The 23,016-nt window shown below is 36.5% G+C and overlaps 1 protein-coding gene and 1 non-coding gene across 37 annotated transcripts; one reads left to right on the forward strand and one right to left on the reverse strand.

Annotated features, from left to right (window-relative positions):
* Positions 1-955: 955 nt before the first annotated feature.
* On the reverse strand, positions 956-1,028 carry TRNAR-ACG (transfer RNA arginine (anticodon ACG)). Its single transcript has one exon. It is a non-coding gene; the product is annotated as a tRNA-Arg (tRNA).
* Positions 1,029-5,538: 4,510 nt separating this feature from the next.
* Positions 5,539-22,000, forward strand: LOC103707898 (protein LNK1-like). 36 transcript variants are annotated; one of them, XM_088711297.1, is made up of 12 exons: positions 5,539-5,811; positions 5,934-6,011; positions 11,896-12,232; positions 12,373-12,481; positions 12,594-12,891; positions 12,999-13,097; positions 17,006-17,092; positions 17,203-17,332; positions 17,435-17,739; positions 18,302-18,444; positions 21,259-21,394; positions 21,485-22,000. In XM_088711297.1, the coding sequence occupies exons 2-12, from the start codon at positions 5,997-5,999 to the stop codon at positions 21,524-21,526; spliced, it is 1,701 nt and encodes a 566-aa protein (XP_088567423.1). In that variant the 5' UTR covers positions 5,539-5,811; positions 5,934-5,996; the 3' UTR covers positions 21,527-22,000. The 36 variants fall into 36 exon arrangements, with proteins under 36 accessions (XP_088567423.1, XP_026660762.3, XP_088567428.1 ...); XM_026804961.3 differs by having other exon boundaries at positions 17,203-17,329; XM_088711302.1 differs by having other exon boundaries at positions 5,544-5,811; positions 17,015-17,092.
* The last annotated feature ends 1,016 nt before the right edge of the window (positions 22,001-23,016 follow it).

The following is a 23,016-nucleotide window of genomic DNA, read 5'->3' on the forward strand; positions in this document are numbered from 1 at the left end:
CCAAAAACCAAAAAAAAAATACCCAAACTAACCTTTAGTGTAATTACCATATTGCCCTTGAAATTTTCTCATACACCCCCCTTCCTCCTCCTCCGTTTCGTTTTGAAAAGAAAAAAAAAAACACCCCTCAAACCCCCCTTAAACCCCTCCTCCCCCGTTCCCTTTTCTCCCTCTCGTCGCCGGCATTCTCCCGATCTCCGACCACCTCGCCGGCTTCTCCCGGAACCACCTCGCCGGCTTCTCCCGAATTTTTTTTTTTTCACGGTTCGTGCTCCGTTCGGCACTGGATCGCCGAACAAAAGGCTTCTGTTCGGCTGAACAGTGCCGAACAGAAGTCTTCTGTTCGGCAACCCTCAACCGAACAGATCTGTTCGGCTGCACAGTGCCGAACAGAAGGCTTCTGTCCGGCACTGTTCAGCCGAACAGAAGCCTTTTGTTCGGCGATCCAGTGCCGAACGGAGCACGAACCGTGAAAAAAAAAATTTCGGGAGAAGCCGGCGAGGTGGTTCCGGGAGAAGCCGGCGAGGTGGTCGGAGATCGGGAGAATGCCGGCGACGAGAGGGAGAAGGGGGAACGGGGGGGTTTTGGGCGTTGGTGAGGTGTTTTGGAGGGGAAGAGCGGGGTGGGGGGGGTTTGGGGGGTGTAGAGAGCAATTTAGGTGAGGGGGTGGGGAGGGTGGGGGGTAATTTAGGAATTTTTAATTTTTTAGGGGTGTCCTTAGCAAATGGGGGGTGTAGAGAGTATTTAATTTTTTTTTAATTTTTGGGGGGTGTCCTGAGCAATAGGGGGGGTGTATATAGAACCACCCGCGTGGATGGCGGGAGGTACAGAACGAAATGACCCTCATGGGCTTGACACATTTTAAATGACGAATTTGTCCTCCGACGTGTATTCAGGTAAAATGAAATGAAAAATAGAGGCATGAGCTGTCTTATGTAAGAACAAAATGAAAGAACGACTCCACTGGGGATCGAACCCAGAATCTCTGGTTCCGTAGACCAGCGCCTTATCCATTGGGCCATGGAGTCATCGTTATACCGCGCCCATCAACGAATTAGGAATAATTTGTAAATGGCAATACAACTCTCCTTCAATTACCCCACGTCCGTTCGGTGGACCAAGGACCACGACGACGACTGCAATACGAGAGTGAATCCGACGGCTGAGAAAGAGTTCAAAACTTAGGCCATGTAATTTAGGATGATCTTGTGATTACATGAGGAAAGAGTCCTATCCTGATTTGTACTTGCAACTAAATGTGCTAGAATTGCTTGCCTATGAAAGACATGTGGACGTGTGTTTAGTCTCACATCGGTTATTTGTTATATAGATCTTGGGTACTTATACAAGATCAAGGAACCCAATTAATAATTGTTCGGCTAGCCATTTTGGGTGATGTCCTGGGTTGTTACAAATCGTATTAGAGCGAACCCAACCCATAATCTATGTGAACTAGGAAATACTGCAGCACGGATCTCTTGGAGCTAACCACGAGCCTATTGTGGTGTTTGTGATTAGATTTGAATGGATTTGAACCCTTAGCCTGACGAGGACGTTAGAGCTTGAATGGGAAGAGTATGTGAGGACCCGTGTGGACATGTATTTAGTCTCACATTGGTTATTTACTGGGTAGATCTTGGGTACTTATACAGGATCAAGGAATCCACATAAGAACTTTCAACTAGACATTCTGGGCGAGATCCTAGGTTGTTATAAGACCCTTGCCGCCGGCAACTCTTGTAGTCATGCTCTCTCATGCGTCTGCATTTTAGTAGTGGCAATTTATGATGCAACTTGTTGATTGATCGACCCATATTTAGAATTGGCATAAATAAATTTGAATTGTACATGAAATAACTCATTTAAATTTATATATTAAATCGGTTAGTTTGAATTTAAATTTTTAATCTATTTAAAAAATAAATCAGATCATAACTTTATTTTTTTAATATATTTAATCCATTTAAAATCCACTTAACTCATTTCTATTATATTTAACCAAATCCGTATAATCTGTTTAGTTTATTAAATTCGTTTAATTCATTAAAACCTACTTAACATATTTAACGCATTTATCCTAATCTAACATATTTAATAAATAAGTTATGCGGAGACTAGTTATCTATTTAATAAGATCTAAATTTTTGATACGTTGAATGAAGAGATCGGGTTGATTATAAACTTTTAATCCGATCTGCATTGATTTACAATGCGTTGCCTTGAGGAGCGAAACTGATCCTTTGATGAGGTGTACGGGAATTTTGATGCAAGCACTAGACTCGCTGGCCAGTCAGAAAAATCTATGATTCCTTCTGAAAATGAGCATCTAACAAAGAAATATTGCTAAAAAATTCATGTAACGTCTCTGTTGGAGATTTAAATGGCAGGCGACAACCAGTATATAACATGATTCGGACTGCTAGTGAGAGGGCGAGCAGAAAAAATTACAGCACCTCTGTAACTCTAAAGCGTGAGATTTTTATGCTACTCCATCATTTTTCTCTGGGAATTACCTTGCAGTAAACCCCCATGGCCACCAGGCTGGGTTCAAATCCAGCAACTGCCGCAGTTTATTCCAATATAGTAGTAAAAGCATATATCCCAGAGAGATAAATAATATGTGGGCCAGCCAAATCCATTGAGATTTGCACACAAATAGGTGATATCATTCTTCTTCCAGATTTTTTTCCTGTGCACGCAGATCAACTGCTAGCTTCCTACTCGGTCCCAGGCTCTGTGCTCGGTACAAATTTTCAGAGAAAAATTATTCTTGTGTGAGTAATTTTTCTTTTATATCTTTTCATCTACGAAGTCCATTATTTTGGTATACAACAATATTTTTTCCCCCTGGTGAGGGTATTATAGCGTTTCATAGGGATAAGAAGAGTAGAAGATGAATTTTTAGGAACAAGTATCTTTGATAACATAACATGAAAGCTTTTGCATATTGTGTTATGGTCGTGGATGCTTGCAGATGCTATCTCATAAAAAATCTTGGATGTCATACACCTACACATGTTTGAAATACTTATACTCTAATGTCTTCTCTACTAACTGTCAAGATTAACTTGTGCACAAGCATAAGCATGACCTCCCATAATTCCACCAAAATACCATTTCATTGTGATCCTCTATGACATGCGTCTGAGTTTAGCAATACTCTATGAGACGTTGACTTACATCCACTTAGACGTGTACAGTTTTGTTGGGGTAAACACCTAAGTTACAAAACATACCACAAAAATTTTCTACCTCTCATTATGCATATTAAAATGGACAATGATAATTCCAAACACCAATCCTACAAGCACAACAATAGTAGTAAGTAGCAAGCAATCTAGAAATATCAAGGGACTGGATATGAGAAACCCTTGAATCGGCAAATCTCCTAGTAATTTAAAAATTAACGAGGTGGCAAATGGTCCCTTCTAGTTAGACTAGGGGCTTACAAACAGCAATAACATATTCTTTTGCCCACAATAACAACATCATTATCACCTAAAGGTAGATTTTTAAACAAATACCCGATCAAGCGTGGATCTCAACAAAGTGTATCCAAGTGAATAAGCAAATAAAAGCAATCAACACCGATCAAACTAAAGCTCCTATCGAATAATACTGAAATTTCATCAAGAATGGTTCCAAAACTTGGCTTGGACCAAAAATCAAAATGAGGCTGATCATTGACCACATCAACCACTAACAACTCTCCCACTACTCTCTCTGTTTTTTTTTTTTAATTTATTTATTTATTTTTTACATCGGCTACTCATACTAATCTCGCATGAGATCAAAGAAAACTGCTCAAAGATAAATGAACATTCAGCTTCCATATCCAAAGAATCTCTTCGCCTCTTGGTACACATGGACAACTTGCAAAGGATCACACTCTCTCGCTAACCGCTAAATATCGTCGAGGAGCGGGTGCTCTGCTCCCCTCCACCCTTCCTAGAGAATCCACTCCACCACCACTGCCAAGTCCCCCTCCAAAATGATGTGTCTAGCCTCTAGCACCTGTCTTGCGTAGGCAATGCCCTGCTATGCAGCCTGGAGCTCCACCCCTAATACTGAAGCCTCGAAGGAGCGGCATCCCCCAGCAGCAACCAATCTAAATGTCTGATCTCTAATCACGAATGCAGCTCGAGCTCCACCACCACCACCGAGCAAGCTACCATCAAAGTTCACCTTGAGTTGGCCGAGGGAGGGGAGCAAGCTACCATCAAAGTCCTTTTTCTTTTTGTACATGTGTGTGTGTGAGAGAGAGAGCGAGTGGGCACGTGTGCAGGTGTGAATGGGTTGGGCTCGTCACCTTCGCATAGGAGGGACAGCCCAACAGTTTTGATTGCTATCCCCAGTTATCACTGTGGGAGAAAAAAGGCTAACCAAGAATACACTCTCGAATCTAGCATGTGAGTCTTGCAGGCATCACACAAAAGGTAATTCACTGGAGGCTCCAGGCTAGATGGCTCAATAGCGTTAGTGACAATCATCTCTATTCACATATTAGGGTTTTGATAATTACCATTGTATTATTATAAAAACTATTATAACTATTTCGGGGTTTGCCCAGTCCGATCCATTGCGTATCTGTCATAACTTATGCCCATAATGACAATATTTTTTTGCTGCACAAGTAGTTATGCACAACATAATTCAAATATACGTTGGTGTTGGTATTGATGAATGTTTTTGTCAAATCACGTAATGCTCGAATACTATAAGTAAGGATGGAAATAGGTTGGATATGGGTTAAGTAGGCTATTATCAATACCGTGCTCGTCTCAAAATAAAGTTGGGTGGGTAAAATTAGGTAAAAATAATTTACTTTTTACAAAATAAATAAATAAATAAATAAATATTACTAATTTACTTGGCATGAAACAAAATAAGAGCCGAATATATAGAACATAATAAATCAAATTTTCACCAATAATAAAAATACAACAAACAAAAATATTATTTTTTAAAAAGTCAAAAGTTTCTTAAATTATAAAAAAGCAATCAACTAAAAAAAAAATAAATAACCATCATAGTATGTAATCTTTCACATATTCAGTCTTTGTTATGGAGCGGCTAAGGTAAAAAGTGTAAAAATTTTTTTGTGAAGAGTTATATATATCTATATAAATTTGAAGCTGGTCTTACTGTAATCCGCATTTGTCATCATCGTCGTGACTGGGTTACACCGTTACACGACAAAGTTAGGCATCTCGTGGGATCCTGGCCCGTACCGTGATCAAACATCAGATCCAAATCGCTTCAACTCACCTAAATGTTAGGCTCGCCGAACCAATTGTCCGATATCTCCGCCAACCACTCCCAAGTTGTACCGCCGGACGCTTGTTCCTCTACGGGGCCAACCCCAAACCGCCAAAAACGGCAAACCCGAAGCCGAAAAAGTCCCATCAGTCAACGTTATGTTCCACCGCCGCCTCGCCAGAATGTCCCTCGGGCCTCGGCCCTGCCCGCTTCTCCGCCAAACTCTCCACCGCCACGTGTCGACGAACTATCTTTGGTGGGCCTCCGCCGTGAGTTTGCATCTCGACCACGAGGCAAGGGAAGGGCGGGTCTTCCCAGTTAAAAAATTCGGGAACAAACGTTTTATTTTTTTAAAAAATAATTGAGTCTGGGAGACGACGGCATGGGAAGGCTCTGGAGAAAGCGGGGCGGAGAGTGATTTCCTTAGCCCTCGAGATCTAGGGTTCGGGTTTCTGGCTCTCGATTGATTGGGTGTGGTGTTCTTGAACTGAAACTGTGTGAGGAGCTGGTTGGGGGGCTGGAGCTCTGAGGTTTCGAGGTGCTTCTTTTAAGGTTTTGTGTGAAAGATTTATGTTTGATTCCCCCCCTTTCTTCATGTGTCTTTTGGGCAAAAAATTATGTTTTTAGTCAAATTTCTGGTATTTAGCGGTGTTTCTTGTCATTTGTTTTTGCAGTAAATATGAAATCGGATTCGACAGCTTTTTCTAGCTTTGGTCCGGGATAGATTATCTGGAGGGATGTCAGATCATGAGGTGGCATTTGCTTTGCATTTCGTGGATTCTAGAAAAAAAGTCTAAATTTGGACTTTTGTTATTTTTATATGTGAAGTTTGATTTGTTATTGTTTCTAGTAGTAAAGAAGTTCACACTGCATCTAATTTGTATTTTCTCTTGGGGCTAGCATCCCAAAGATTATAATTCAGTAAACATTGAAAAAAAAATTCATTAGATTGTGGAGATTTAGTTATTGTTTTCTTCATGAGTTTAATCCCCCCCCCACTAATCACGAGGTTACACATATGTACACTATTGACCTTCCTGTATCACAGTAACAACTCTGTAATTTAGCAATCAGACAAACTGAATGACATTTGACATTGTTTTCTCTAATTCCCCCCCTCAGTTTGGTGTTAGTTGTTAAGAACATACATCTTGTCATTTAAATGACGAAATTGCTTCCTGCCCTTTGGTCTGGTGAAATCATCTATGAGCTGATGTGAGATTAAAACACTAGAGATGCTTAGTAGCAGAACATATATTTTCTCACTATTGGTATCGTGTTCTATAGGTTTTGAGAACTTATGCATACCATGTTGGCTGCAGTTTGTAATGTTATCATGATTATCATGAAAGGAAGTTGGGCTGGTTGATGATGAATAACATCTAAAATAAGAAGGAAAATGAGAGTGATCTCATGGCTTATGGAGGCTAGAGCCCGGAATCCTACCTCCACAAAGGAGTGAGAATCAGTTGTCATTCTTTTGAGAAACAGAATTAGTTAGCTCTATATCTTGATGAGGCAGGGAAGGGGCATAATTCAGGGGTACGTTATCACCTTGACGTGGTGGAAATCATCAGTTCAAGCCACTGGAGTAGGTCACAAGCACTACTCAATGGGGAATTTTCTTGTTAGGATACATGGACCAGTGCGAATCACAGAAGGCTTGGAGCTTGGTTGAATTATTTATGAGCATGAGGCTTTGGTAAGGTGATCATTAGAAAAAACGGGGCACTCAAGAATAATTTTATGATGTTTCTTTGTTGATTTGCTTATAAACTGATTGAAAGTTTTGACAATACTGTACAACAATCCAGTCTGGCAGAGTAACATTACCAGCTTGAAGGTAACATTAAACGTGCTCCAGACTGAAGTTTACTTTTCAAAGTCAATCTCGAGTGCTGTTTTGTAGGATGACGTGTCATATGATCCAGTCATCCATAATCTCTAGTATTTGTTCACGCTACTATGGGCAAATATGTGAGCAATCTTAATGCTATTACAGCGGTTCAAAACCTTTCATGTGGAACTGATGATGAAGTTTTCTTGAAGGCATTGACAGTATGAGCATTGATGCTGGTGCTATGATTTAATCAATGCAACCAGTAACATAATAAACTTTGAATGAGCTTGGTGAGCGAAGTCATACCTGTTTTCGACTTTCCTTGATTGCAGAATAATATCCACAGTCAACAAATCTCGTGTAGAGCATAAAGATATCTGTTTGGTTAATGGATACTTCTCCTCCCTTATCCAGAGAAACCTGCCTGGAGGAGGGATGAAACTCCTCATCTAACTGCCATAAAAGGCAGTGTACATATTTAGATGATGCATATTCCAAGGGCATCCCTGTATCTTGTTTTCAAAAAAGGGTCTCAGAATAGAAATTCTGTCCATTTAGTAGCAGTTTAGCTTTATCACAGTTAGTAGTGTCATCAAAATACCCATTTACATCCACGGGATTATTGTGCATCAGCATGACGGTGAAAATACAAGTTGAACCATTGACTTAAGGATGAGAACATAGAACTTGTCCTGCCAGATTGAGAGGCAAGGCAGAGTTGCTCAATCTTCCAACTGTGCTTATGGCTCCTTTATCGAAATATCACTTCACAGCTTGGTCAATCCTTCTCCATTCTTCTTGAAAAAATTGCATTCCTACCTTCTCATTCTCCTTGTGATTCACATCACACCACTTAGGGTTTTGCACGACTCGTGCAAAAAGGTGGGTTCGAATCAAGAGGAGAAAACTAGAACAGATGAGCTATCAATAGTTGTTGTAGGAAATAAGTTTGACATCTACCTTTGTGATCTCAATCAGGGAATATAGGTATAACTTAGCAAAGTGTCTCGGGAGTGGTGGTAACTGCATACAAGAAAGGAGGGAATTGTTGCTACCTAGTTGATCATGCACCGGTGCCTGCAATTTGGGCTTCTAGTAAATAACTGTTTGATGTACTGAATGGTAGTATTGCGGTATAGGACAATCAGAAAGCTAAGGAGCAAAAGTAGGGGCATTTGTTGGTATAACTTATGGTTGCCAGGTTGTTTTGCCATGGTGCTAAGATATCTTGGTGCTTAGACACTTCAAATTTTGGGTTTGTTGATATATTAGATGCTTGAACATATTGGATACCTCAAGATACTTTGGACAATTCAAATCATCAAGTCGATATATCTAGGGCTGAAAATGGATTGGGTATGAATCGAATTCTGGTATACCCATATCTCTATCCATATTTTTTAGTGGATACTAATATAGACATTGATATTAAATAGAAAAAAACAAAATTAGTATCTATATTTGTTCTAAACATACATGGATATGAATTGGATCCATATTTATTCTAAATGGATATGGGTATAAGTCAGATATTAGTTATATCTATATTTCTCTATATGAATATAAGCATAAGTCGGACATTATTTCAGATATAAATTGAATTTTGAGCATAACTTGGTAATGATAATTAACATGAATGATATAATCATAAAGGATGGGACCGACATCCACTATCTAGACCGCACGTGACTAAGGTGACTAAGGTATCTAGGTAAGAGTCTAAGGCATAGTTATTAAATTCAAAGTAGAAATCCATGTAGCCAAGGGTTTGGGTCACCGGTTACTGATGTAACCACCGGATCGATCGATCAGACTAGATTTTGTATTCAAAGTATTTTTAAAATAAAAATATACAAAAATATAATATAAATATTAATTAATTTTTATATTAAATACTACCTGTTATATTATATGGATTTAAATTTCTGACTCCACTTTATTTGTAGCTTAATTAAAAAAAATCATGAATCATCTATTTTTTAAAAAAAAACTGTAAGAAAAATTATATATAATGTAAAAGTATGTGAAAATTATTGATATTTTTAATAATGAAGTTTTTAAAATATCATATGTTTTCCATTTTCTATCAAAGGAAAAAGAATATTTCATGGATAGAATTAAGTATTGAAATATCACAACATATTTCAAATTACTTCATTTAATGATGTGAAATTGTGAATAGATTTTTAATAAGCACAATAAATCATCATTTTGAAACAATAGTCAGTATTATTTTAGTGATTAAGAAGCTACTAACTACCAAAAGGGTTAGGGGTTCGGTCCCAACTTCTAACGTTATTTTGATGCATTTTTTAAGACTTGAGATTTCTCCTAGCTTCATCTAGATATCCAGATCCACATTGGAAGAATCCATAAGCTGTAGATCTAAATTTCAATCAGATACAAAATTTTGTATTTGAATTGGATCTAAATTGGACATAGAAGCAAATATGGTTGGATAATATCCAACCCTTTTTCAGCTCTAAATATGTCACATCCTAAACATATCTGTATGTAAAACTTCTATGTAAAAGTTGTCAAGTCTACCATAGTATTTAGTAGAAGATATCATATTTATAAAATTTTGGTGCAATTGGTCCAACTGGTTATACATTTTATGCATCCATCCATTCATAACTTCCATATATACATGCAGATTTATAAGATATAGATGTTTATCTGTGTCAGATTTGTTAAAGGTTTCTGTGTCATATACATCTTTGCACTTGGACACCTGACATCCATGTCATGTGTCCGAGCACCACTCATGTGAAGTTAGGTGCAAGGGCTGAGATAAAATTGGTGGCTTGTTGCTTGAGATAACAAGTTCATAGTTCATAGGGGTATCAGTTTTTTGCAAATTCATCTCAATTAGTCCAAATAGTCTTTGGTACAAAGCAATATCCTGTTTAGCTAAATAGAAATCTGACAAGCAATCTTTATAGGCTTTGAATCAAATTTAGTACAAAGCTAAATGCAAGTTTGGTTGCATACTATTTGCAAGCAGAGACTCCCATTAATTGCAAAATGATGATTTGTGAAACAGACTTATGTGGGTCTTTTATTGGATAATGGTGGTTTCTATTTACAGTTAGTAAGGTAGGTTGTCATTAGATTGAATTAACATAAAAAAAAGAGATCATAAATTGGCTTGAAATCTCAACAAATGAGTAACTTTAAGAACCTGGTGTTTGCAATTTCTAAAGGTGCGTAATTGTACATGCTATTATTTGAATTTCTTGACATGTATAACAGTGCATACTAGATACAGAGGCTATAGCCAATAAACTTGGCATGCGTTCCTGTTCTTGCCTCCTTTAGAGGTTTGCCAGACTCAAATGGTCCATTCAGCCATGCTCCTCAAGTTTGATTGTATTAGAGCACCAAAATCTTTTCCCCGTGACATATTACCATCTGATAGTTACTAATACTTCCACAAATATATGGAAATTTAACTGATATGATTGTTGATCTCCACTGACCGGATGTGTTCATTGTATGGATTCTTCCTATGGTACATTCACTAGTTATTCAATAATCTAGTCATTGTTGGTCATCTCTATCGTTGGAAAATTTTCAGGTTCTTAAGATCAAACATTGGATCTCTAGTTGCTTAAGAGTGGAGAGCTTTTGCACCCATCAGCACATGTCACATTCATGCACTATTGTCCAATACAAGATTGGACCACTTCAGGAAGCATGATAATGTCCCTTCATACCTTTCCTAATTGCAATGGCCGTTCTTCAATACCAAAGGAGCGAGCTGTCCTTACTACCAATGACATCTCCGCTAACCTGATTAGAACAAGCTAAATGACCCAATTCTCATCAATTTTGACTGACCTCATCTTTCATTAAATGACATCCTAACCATCTCATGCCAACCTAATTTATGAGATTGCAATGCCTCTTTCTTTATTTTCCTTTTTTTGTGTTATATGTATTTCTACTTGCCTTTTTGATTTGTTGGATGGTGGAAGGCTGGGTCACACATGAGGACCGGGCCCTAACAACCCCTCTCGCATAGTTCTCAAATTTGTGTGGGGATGTGGTGGTGGACATCTGACAAGTGTGACTGAGGGAAAGAAAAGAACTTGAGGTAATATTTGTCTTCTCCATTAACCTTTATTTTGCCCTATGAAACCAATATTTATTATGTTGTGTGAAGTTGGTTACAACTGACATCATTCGATTCTAGAACAATAGCTGTTGGTACCAATTTACTTTTATTTTTCTTATTTTTTGGGTTAGAAACCTAGTAATGGCGTTCAAAATAATATAACTACCTACGCTTTGGAAGTACTTTAGCTAGTTGATGCTTTCAATCACTTAATTTTGAGCAAGGAAGCTATTGAGTACATATTGAACTGGTATTTCAACAAATATACTTTCGGTCTTTATCATGGAGATAAAGGGCATGAGGACATCTGTTGTGACATATGAATTAATTACTGAAAAATTATTATTTTTTATATCTTCAAAAATATTCAATGTAGTAAAAGAAATGTAGTGTTGTACTTGCTTCCACTCAGCAGAAAAAATACAAACAAAAAAAAGAATTATGTCGTCGCAGGCTATCTTCTGTTCGATAATGGTACAATGCTCATTGATTTTCATGCCTTCTGTTCATTTCAAATTCAATATAAATGTCATTCTTTCCTTTCAGTGTGCTATATAAGCATTGGCTTATTAATATTGGATACCGTCATATTTAAATCTTTCTTATAAATAAATAATTATAAGTTCATTGCTTTGAAACAAGATTGTGTAACTTAGCTGTTAATTCGCTTGTCCAGATTGCAAATATTGTTTGGGACGAATTTGATGAGAGCAATCATCATATAGTGCCTCAACAAGGTGGTAAAAGTGTTAATGAAGCTGTAGTATTAGGTGATTTTCTTAAGAAGCCACAATATGAAGTAGGAAATGAAGCTGGAAAGAGCACAAGCAACAGAGGATCTAGGAATAAAAATGTTCTTCTGGGAAAAGAACAAAGAGCCTTTTGCCCTTCTCCAAAGGGTGGAAGCTCAACGGTGCCGGAGGGCCCATCGACTCATGCATATAGAAAAGTAGTTCCAGCATTTTATGATCCAAATTCCTTCAATGGCTTCACTTCTTTAACTTCCCAAGATGGTAAATTCCTTGAAAATTGCTTCAATAATGCAATATGTATACGGAAAAGAATATATTTTGCATCAGAATCCTATTGTTGAATCTAGGGTTGCTGCCAAGGGGAGTCTTCAATTTCTCACTTCTTGATAATTCCACTGCAGATGCTGGACTTGTTTTTGTGGAAAATGAACAACTGAACAGAAAAAATGATCTTCCATATCATGATTTGCCTGATATCGGCAATTTTGAGGATATTGATAGACTGCTTAGGTAGCTTATATAGCTCTTATTCTAGATCTGGCTTCTTATTTCTACAGCAATTTCTAATATTTTCTACCATGATGATTGCTTTCATTTGTTTTTTTTTCTTTTTTTTTCGGAGAACTTGTGATTCCACATTTGGGCAAGGAAGCAGCATTGCAGAAGAGCTATCATGGTTGTCATCTTCTTCACATAGCACCTATGGGATAGGAGATACTTCCAAGTCATGCTCACAATCTTCAGTTTTAGGCCCAGCATCTTTAAATGGTACACCAGCATATTGTAGCTCAATAACCAACATTTTACCTGGAAAAAATATATTGGCTGCTGATAGTGATAAGTCCTTGAGTCATGGTTACCAATCTTTTGCATTGGTTAGTGATAGTGAAAATAAGGGTGACTGTCCGCTACAGGAAAAGGTTAGTGAAAATATTTCATTGTGCCCAATCATTTTTATGTGTGGTTGATAAGAGAGAAAGTAGAATATTTACATAAAGTTAAATTCTTACAGTACTTGCTTCTACAGCTGCAGACATATGATGGGGGTGGAGGTACTGAGATTAAATCAACACTTATGCATGTTAGCAACGGAAGTAGCTTGAATGAATGTGAGAATCTTAATACGGTAATCAGCATAAATTCACAAATTTATTTTTTTTCTTTTTCCAGCTGATTATACAGCAAGAATAGCTTGAATGAATGCAAGGTCCTAGACATTGTAATTAGCATATTATCAATTTTCAGTTCTTATTGAATTGCCACAAATCTTGCTGATCGACATTCACTTAAAAAGTTGTTTCAGAATTTGCTAACCAACTCATTAGATTATGATCTCAACACAGTTTCAGAACTATGCATCTGGTGGAAGTTGGATCTATAAGACAAGTTATTTGGATAGCAAATGAAACTAATACTAAGTGAAGTTCTATGCATTATTTAGGTAAGTCTACATTGATCGGCAATTTCGAGCACGGATTGGAGAAGGTTAAGGATAAGAATTAACAGTGAAATGCATGAAAAGATAGTAGACCTGAACCAAGATGGTGCAAGATAGGAGCATATGCTGATGGTTTTCCAACCAAAGCCCTGTCCGAGCCCCCAGATTGGCCTGAAGTCTAGTGCTTTAGGTTTACAAAGAAACCTGCAAGAAGTTGAGTTTCATTATAGGTGGAAAAAGGGGAGCCTAGTGCTTTGACATGCTGCAACATGCATATTCTAAATAAAATGACCGATCACTCAAAATTCCAAAACCCTTAACCAAATTGAACTTTGTAAATGAGAACTAGAAATACAGCCTAATCTTTGACATCTCAATCTGAAGAAAACAGTATGGTGACATGGAATACATATCAAACTAGAAAGGGAAACATATTTGTGAAGATGCTTCCTATGATAATGCTCTTGCACGCTTTCTTATTGATGCGATATTTTGGAAGTGAGATTTGGAAGAGATTCTTGGTGAAGGTAGAGGAGTTCCCACCTACTAGCACCAGCAGCAACATCGATGTGTCTGAAGAAGGCCATCTAGTTAGAGACTTCCTTATAAAGTGGGTCAATGTTATAGTTTTATTTTGAGTCAAGTAATAGGATTAATTGGTTATGGACGGTAGCAGTTAAAAAAATCTTCACCAGTATTTTCCATACGAAATTAGAAAATTAAACTAGTTTAATGGTACCAAATCAGCTTTGTAAGAGACTGAATCAAATTGTTGTGGAGTTTAGACAAAGAGTTATGGCCTTTTATGTGAAGTACTGTTTTGCTCAAAGATGTTGCAGGTGCTGATATTCACAATTTTGCCATTGTGTAGCTTCTGTAAATTAAACCTGAACCTTAACTAATTTCTTGACTTTTTCCCTGTAATTTTCTTCATTTGGCAAAGTTGTTGCTGAAAATAGGAGTTTTATTAAGTTTACTGAAAGGGACTTTATTGTTTTTTTCCTTTCTTTTTCTCATCATAGTTCAAGTTCTAAGCCATCATGAAACTCTATAAGACTATAACTAGCCATTTAGTCCTTTCTTCTCAAATAGTTGAGAAAATTGACTGGGTGCACCTATATTAATTGCCTGGATGCAGCTCTGTCATTGCTTTGGTGTAACTCCACAGTGCTTGTGATGCAACTTCAAGGTTTCTTATCTTTATTAAAAAATTTAAAATGCTATTGAAGTATCAAAGGCTTTCATTCATCATGCAAGGGACACATATTAACTATGTTGTTGATAACTTAGAGCATCCTTTTTGTAATGAGGTTACTTAACTAGAAGGATATACTGAAATCATACAGCTAATTTGGTCTTTATTCATACTCACAAAGTAGTTAAGCAATGAAAGCAAAGAAACTAATGGAGCATAGATTTACAGTTTGTTATTCAATAAATAACATATCATGGAGAACATCTAGGAAAACTAGACAATAGATTTGATGGTAAATTTTAATCGACTTTAATCCAAATCAGACAATGTTTCACCATGCATTGCATAAGTTGATTTATATATTTTGTCTTTTTCATCATCTAGGGTTTTAATAAAAAGAAATGCATGAATAAAAAGGAATCAAGGACGATACAGCTGCCTATTATGAAGTTATCCCTCCACGTCATTGTATGACTGCTGAGTAATTAGAAACATATCCTGGCCGTAGATTGACTGCTTGCATTGTGAATCAAACAGTATTCATCAATAACAAGGCTGGAAACTCCCTACTTAATTCTCTAGCAATGTCTTGTTACATGCAAAACGAAGGAAGAAACTAATTAAACATTTCAAGGTAGAACTATAACTAGGATATAATTTGGCTTGATGCAGACACTCATGGTGTACAAATAAAATTCACCAGATACAAACCTATTTTTTCTGCTAACAACGTCTTTAGAGAAGAAATGGAAAGATCAGTTCATAATTCTTAAGCGTCTTCAGATAGTGGACTTTAGTTTCACTCTCCTTGTAGACATATGAAATCTTGCCAAACTATCTACATCATTGTGTGCAATTTTAACCTTGCATTTCTCCTTACGTTGGATGTTCTTCACCTACTAAGAGCATTGCATCAATGGACTCATGTAAGAGGGACATACTGGCTTTAAAGAGAGCATGGCGAGCTATGTTATATGCCCAAGCCTTCAAAATATGGGCGGTGCAAACCATGAATTTCTACTTGGGATATTAAAACAGTGGTCTTGATTAAGCAATGCATTTGACTTTGCATGGACTTAAATGGGAGAAAAAAGGTGGTGAGTGGAGGAATGATAATGTGAGGGCTCCTGCTTTACAATCTGACCACTTGCCTCTCATTAGTAACTATTTCTATCTCACAAAACTGATAGGAGCCTCACTAGTTTATCTACACAATTTTTTTTAATATTTTCATGCATAGTATTCCAAACATAGAACTATGGGGCCTCTTTAAAGTGAAGATTGAATATTTTTTTCGATTATTGAGATTGCAGTTTTGGGGGCTGTAAAGGAGGGTGAAATCTCGTGTATAAAAAAGTTCTTGAACATATAATTTCAAATTTTTGTATTTATTGTTTATTAAAGAAACCTGTTGGTGAAAGGCTGAACTTGTTGACAGGTGTCTTCCCATATTAAAATTGATTGATAATCTGTCAAGAAATCAATCTGTACTTGTATTTAAGGTTATACCCAATCTCATCCCTCAGTTTTTTTATCTGATGTTTACAAACTGTATCTGCTCAAACCAGATCCTAAAACAAGGTAAATCAGACTTTCTGGGCATTATAGTTTGTATTGCTGCTGAAATTCAACCAAAGGGAGGAGAAGAGAAAATCAGCTGTTAGATTCTAAGTGCTGATTTGCTTTAAGATCTGGGTTCATAATTTGCATGTGAATTTCAATGGATTCTTTTGTTCTTCTTTCTCCTTAGAATAACTTTCAGATCACATTATTTAGATAGAGGATATGGAGGTACACTATATGTGCTAGACTTAGCTTTGCTATAAGATTATTAATTTCCATGGAACAAAGTAATCAAAAGAAAAAGGGGACTTGCGTTAGGAGAATGAAATTTGACAGCTACTGTTTACCAGTTGTGGAGCCATTTCATGATTGGGTGGAATAACTACAATGAGATATATAATCCACTTAAACAATAATGCTGTGTATTGAAGGAGGAACTTGAAATGGCATGCCTGATAAATATATTTTATTATATCAGTATCATTGTATACCTTTGGATGTTTTACTTTCTTGAAGCATGGGGTATAGTGGACTAAATCAGATCACGGGAAGTCATTTGAATTATAGACATTTTTTAAAAAAAAATCTTTTAAAGTCTCTATGTTATGCAGTCAGTGTCTATTGTATCATGTTGGTTAGACTTTCAAGCATTCGATAAACAGATGAATAGTCACCAACTGTGACCATTAAATGTCAGTTCGGACCTATTATTGCAATTTTCTTTCAATGATTTATAATTGAATAGAATGATTTATGATTGAACAGACAATCTTAGAGGTTTTTCTCAATGGATTGCCTAGTACACACCATTTTATATCCTTCAGTTTCTTCATTTTAGCTTCTACAGATTAATATGCACTCAAAGCAGCTGGAAGACAATACTTATTTGAAGGAAATGAAAAATATCGACCTTCAGAATCTACAAGTAACAATTCTTTCTCTGGCCCTGGTCAAATGCAAAAATTTGCAGATCAGGGTAATCTCTCTTCAGTTTTCTCAGCTCAGGAACCTTATTCATATCATATTTTTCCAAAGGAAAATCAAATCTGGGGATCTGATTCTTCAAGCTACATGCACACCTTCAGTCCTCATGCACAACTGGAGTGCAGCCATACTTTGTATCAGGATCTGTTTACACAGACAGCATCAAGTATTTTATCTGGTAGTGAGTATAATCCTTCCTCTTCTTGTAAAGTTTCAGCACATGTTGGAAATTATTTTCCACACTGCATGGAGAACATGCCTCTTACTTTGTCCGAGCCTCCAGCTATGACGCCTGAGGAAATCAATGAAAAACCATGCCTTCGACAGAACTTATGTTCTGCATTGACCGTTAAGCATCTACCTCACCTGGCTCCATCTACAAGTATAACTTCATGTCAGGAACAACACCATAGATTTCAGCAAGAAACTAGAGGTGACAGTGTGCAAAAGGACAAAAGCCTTGAACTTCCGGCAACTAATATAGATTCTTCAACAGTACAAGAGAGCCCTTACATGATATCTGCTTTTTCTGATGATATCTCACTGAAAGCAATTAGCTTTCAACAGCTTCAGGATGTTGTGGTTCAGGTATAGCTCAACCCATTTAATCTATTTTCCATCAACTGTATGCATTGCACGGCAAATAATGCATGTATGTGTATAGAAGTGTTTGTGCACTTTCCTTGTGGAGCTCTGTGTTGCTATGGTGAATTGAAGCTTGCGTTCTGAATGCACAAATTTCATCTGTACACCATTATTACTGGATAATATTCTTAAATGCGATTCTTTGTTTGTGTGGATGCTTGAAACCAGTGCACAATTTCATCTGTTCTAGTTGCCTTTGTTTTATCTTGTGCCGGCATTATGCACCATGAATAAACCTAATACATGCTGCTTGATGGACATTTCCAATAAAATGCTATCCATTGCATACTCAGAAATCACTTCCATATATTGAATTAGATATTTGCTACCTTAACTATAGAGGTATAGTTCTAATGAATGCATGCAATTTTTATGTTTTTGCACCAGATTGCTACCTTTTTATTTATTCTTTCATGGGTAGGGTCAATCAAGAATTGACTAGGATGTGCAAGGATTGCTTTTGCAGTGACTGAGCAGTACTCACTTTTCTCTTTTTAAATTTCAGTTGGATGTTGGAGCAAAACTATGCATAAGAGATAGCTTGTACCGTTTGGCAAGGAATGCTGAAAAAAGGCATAATTTTGCTTGTGCGAATAATTCCAGCAGAGAGAGTAGGGGAGGAATTTTGGACACAGAGGAACCAAACAGGTCTTCCCAATCTGGCTATACCTTTCGAATATATAATGCTTACATGCAATGGATTTTTGTCCTTTGAGTTTAAAAGTTATGAAATGCTGGGTTGTCATGCTGAAATCTTAATGTGCCCACTTTGCTGAAAGTTTTTTATAGTATTTTCAGTTTGCTTTCTGAGCTATTGCTATTGCTTGGCATTATCTCAACCAATGTCACTGAAAGTTACTATAACAAGTTTGATTTATTGACTTGTTGACCAAAATAATACAATTTTTTCTTAAATAAATAAGAAGCATTTTCAAGTTCAATCAGTAAAAAATGAGGCATAGTTGTGTTTTCATGAGGGAAACCCATAGAAGAAACACACCAACAATCTCCAGTGCGTGGGAGCATCGTCCTGAGCTGCATAGGCCTGCCCCAGTAGAATGCTCACTTGCTATATCTATTTATTGTTCTAGTAATTGCTTCTATATGCTTATCTATAGTTATCATCACATCCCTCTTTAATGCACTATTTTGAAAGCTAACCAAATGACCTTTCATGGCACTCCATATAAATTTTCTTCACGAAATTTAAGATTAACACTAATTCCTTGTCTTCTATTTGTATTTCTCCATCTGTTATTGCTTGTTAATTTGGGTATGTTGCCACTTTTACTAATATTCATTCACCCGCCATACTTTTATAGCTCCTTAATTATATTCTGATTATCTTCAAGATAGGAGCAAAAATATTTATTTGATTATTATTTTTATTTTTTTAGTTTCAAAACTTATATATTTTTTTGTTTGTCCTTGTCTTCCAGCCAATTGACTTTTCAAATTTTTCTCTGAATATTTGAATTGAATGTAGCAAGGGTTTAAATACTGGTACCGAGACGTGTTTTGTCGTAGAATGGTATGCTACTGGTATGATACCAATACAGTTGAGACAGACCAAGATAGTCAGCATCACCAAGAATAAAAAGCGACCAGTATGAAACTGGTACGGTTAATATGGACCATCTGTATACAACTGGTACAGGCTAGTTCAAGAGAGAATTGGTGTCCGCACTCATGCTGTTATTTTTATGTTGGAATTGTAGCAGTACCTTACTGAACAGGCAGTATTTAAATCCTTGGAATGTATTACTTATGCATTCTCTCTTCATCTGATCCTACTAAAAATGTTCCTTTAGCCATTATTCAAATAACTTTTGAGCATATGTTTTCCATTTTTTCTTAATCTCACCATTCACCAAGATTATATTGTAGTTAATTCATCTATTGATGTATACACTAGATTTTCTGGTAATTCATCTTAAATAATTTGCCAAAGAATCATCTTGGTAAAAACAAACCCAAGTTTCTTGTAGTCAACGGTGCTTTGTTACCTCATGCATGATTAATGAACCTTGATCAGAACTATAGTTTATCAAAAAATAAAAAACAAATTATACTACTGACTTAAATTAATTTGGTATAAAAATATCGAAAGGAAAAAAAGAGTTCATAAGCTACTATTCATCAAATTCTCAATCTCTTTTTACCATTTTTCAGTTACTTTCTATAATATCTTTTAAAATATCTACAAAAAAAAGACATTGCATGCTGCTTCCTTTTTTTTCATCCAAAGAATTATCAATTAATAAACAAACTGCTTTCATGCTGAATTCTTTTGTTAACAGGTGTCTAATGTAGTGGGCAGAAAAACAGTTAGCTATTCCTCAATTATCAAGAAAAAAATACTTTAATTAGATGCCACATATAAATAAATTAAATCTAGGCGTTATTATCACAATATGACTGAGCCAAGAAATACTTACGAGTAGTAAAAAAAGAATATTCATAAGACAGAGAATGAAGGAGCTTGGATAAGGGGCCATTAGCTGTTGCAGGGGTGGGACAGACCTAGGGAGAGACATAGAGATAGCCTTGTTGGAGGGCTGCTGCTGCAAGGAGAGTGAGAAAGAGAGAGGTAGAAAGAGGCTTGGTCCACCTTTAATTTCTACAAAAACTTTTCACTCTTCCACCCATTGGATACCCTTATGCCCCCACTCATATTTGGAACATCATTTACTCCAACCTTCCCACATTCAGCCATTATTTCCTAATGAATGTTGCATGCAACTCATTCTTATGGCTTTCTTTGCTCATCTTTTGTTCCCAATCCTTTACTTGCTCATATTCATGACAAACAGTGAGAACAATGCTTGTATCAGAATAGAAAAATCTAGAGTCTTCTTTTATGCAGATCTGTTTACAATGGAGACAATTGCTGAAGACATCCAAGAAGGTTAAAAAAGCTGTTCAAAATTATGATGTTGCTCTTTCATGGTAGGAAATATATGTGAATGAATGGCAATGAAATTATGCCCTCTTTTTACTTTTAGAAAACTTTTTCCAATAGAGACATTGGGAATGCTAATAAAAATCTTGGTGAAAATGGGTTGAATTGTTAGTAATCGGAATGGCATGTCTTCCTGGTCTCAGTTTATTAGCATCTGTATATGCACAAGTGCTATTGTCTCTCTTTCACCAAATGCTATTTATTATCATAAATTTTACGATGAAGCACGCAAAAGGAGGGATTTATTGTTTAAAGGATTCTATCCCTAGAGTATAATAAATTATATAAATAGGAAAAGAAAATGTTAAACATTGTGTGCTGCTGGTTCATTATTGACTTTAACGTAATACATTATGATTTTAACAAGAGCTGAATGAAAAGAATATTGTCTAATGTAGAAAGATCTGAAAATGCATTGAGCATTTTTTTTCTCTGTATTGTTTACATTTTATTCCTTTATGTTTACCAACAGATTTATTCCTCATGTTGGTCTTGATCAGGTATGCAGAATATATAACTACTGAAACTGAGACAAATCCAGTATATCACTCCATTGCACATTTACTTTGCCACAGACCGTCACAGACGGCGACAAGATCAGTTGAAAGTTCTACGTCACTAGAATCACATATGATTGTAAGTTTTGATTGTAAAGGTGGACCTTGCCATATTTTTTTGTGCTATTGAAATCTTTTGTTTTTCCCTTCTTACTCTATCATGTGACAGGATGAACAGATTCATGGTCACATTACAGCTTCCAGGAAGTAATGCCTGATTAATATGGTCTATCAACAAGTATTCGCAATACAGTTCTGCAGGGGCACCAATCAGCAATATGATGTTTGGTGCTTCAGCCACTGCTTCCACATATTGGACCGTTGCCCCTGCTCAGAAGTGTCATCTGAGTGGTATCAGAGTGATGGACAGGTTTTTATGCTGTACTTTTTAGTATATGTTCTCACATGGTTACATATTATATCTTAGTTACGGTAACATGTGTGCCTTAGTTCTATTGGAGTAGATGGTTACTTTCTTTGTTTACTATCATGTATCCTTTCAGCTAAAAAGATCTAGCTGTCCAAGGTGTTCTATATAAGAGAAAATGGGAAAAGTAAGATCAGATATTATGTAAACTCACTAGTTCTGTAAATGCGTATAAACTTAGGTCAGTGCTTTGTATCCATGTGGAAGAGTATGGCGCTTCTAGTTTATTTTTATATGTATCTCTTGGAATGTGCTCTATCTTGTGGTTCTTATCCATTGGTTATTATCATTTATTTCGTCCTTGCATGCTTTCATTGTTTATGCTTCATTATAGCTCTTAACAACAATGTCCAGATGTGACTCAGTGACTCCATGGATCACATTCTTTAGTCATTTTATCTCGCATGAATTGCTTTATGGTTGATGTACTGGGAAAAGGTGGGTGGTTAGCATTTCGGAATGTGAGTTTACATTTATAGTGTTTCCTTTTTGCTTAGCTAACTGGAATCTTATTTTACTTTTGTGCTACACTCTTGGATTACCTAGGATATATGTATAGCTTGTCTGGAATCCAGTTGTTCGTCGTCCCTGTTGATTCCCAAGTCAAACATGTGCGTCCGTAATTGTTTACAAGAAATCAGAAAAACTTCATATGATTGACTAGTTTCTTCCTGCAAGGCATACAATCATGATGTAACTTTAGTGTGATCTGCCATCAGATTATCAGAAGACTTTGGTAGTGATTGGTTCTCCAGGTGGAGTTGTAGTTGAGTGAAATTATTTTGACATCTGGTGTGGGATTTCTTTGGAGTTTTACAGACTTAGTTTGACTATCTTGGTAGTTATGCATCAAGCAGCATCTATCAAAGACTTGTACAAAGATTTATGACTCAGAGATCTAAGATGCCAAAATTAGAGGAAAATAAGACTTGCATTAGGTCAGGACATAAGTAAAATGTAATTTCTTCATGATAACAAGATGTTTAGCTGCACTCTTTTATGTGGAAGAGAAGCTTAATATGAGAAATTCTGGTAGAAAAATGTGAAAATAGCTCAGTAGTCACAATGTCCTTCCCCATTGACTACTTACGGTATTAAAATAATAAAAGAGCATAACTACAGAAAAAAGTAATAAAAGAGCACTGTTAAACTCTACATATTTGTTTATGATGATACAAAGGAACTAAAAAAGAAGTGTCGAAAATGTATGAATTACCCCAAAGAGTGATATATTTGTAACTCGTGATGAGTAATTTTATCAATTTTTTTTTTTT

Source organism: Phoenix dactylifera, chromosome 15 (assembly GCF_051530095.1).
Source record: "Phoenix dactylifera cultivar Ajwa chromosome 15, Ajwa_hap1_PhDact_Kaust_v1.1, whole genome shotgun sequence".
Classification (NCBI taxonomy): Eukaryota; Viridiplantae; Streptophyta; class Magnoliopsida; order Arecales; family Arecaceae; genus Phoenix; species Phoenix dactylifera.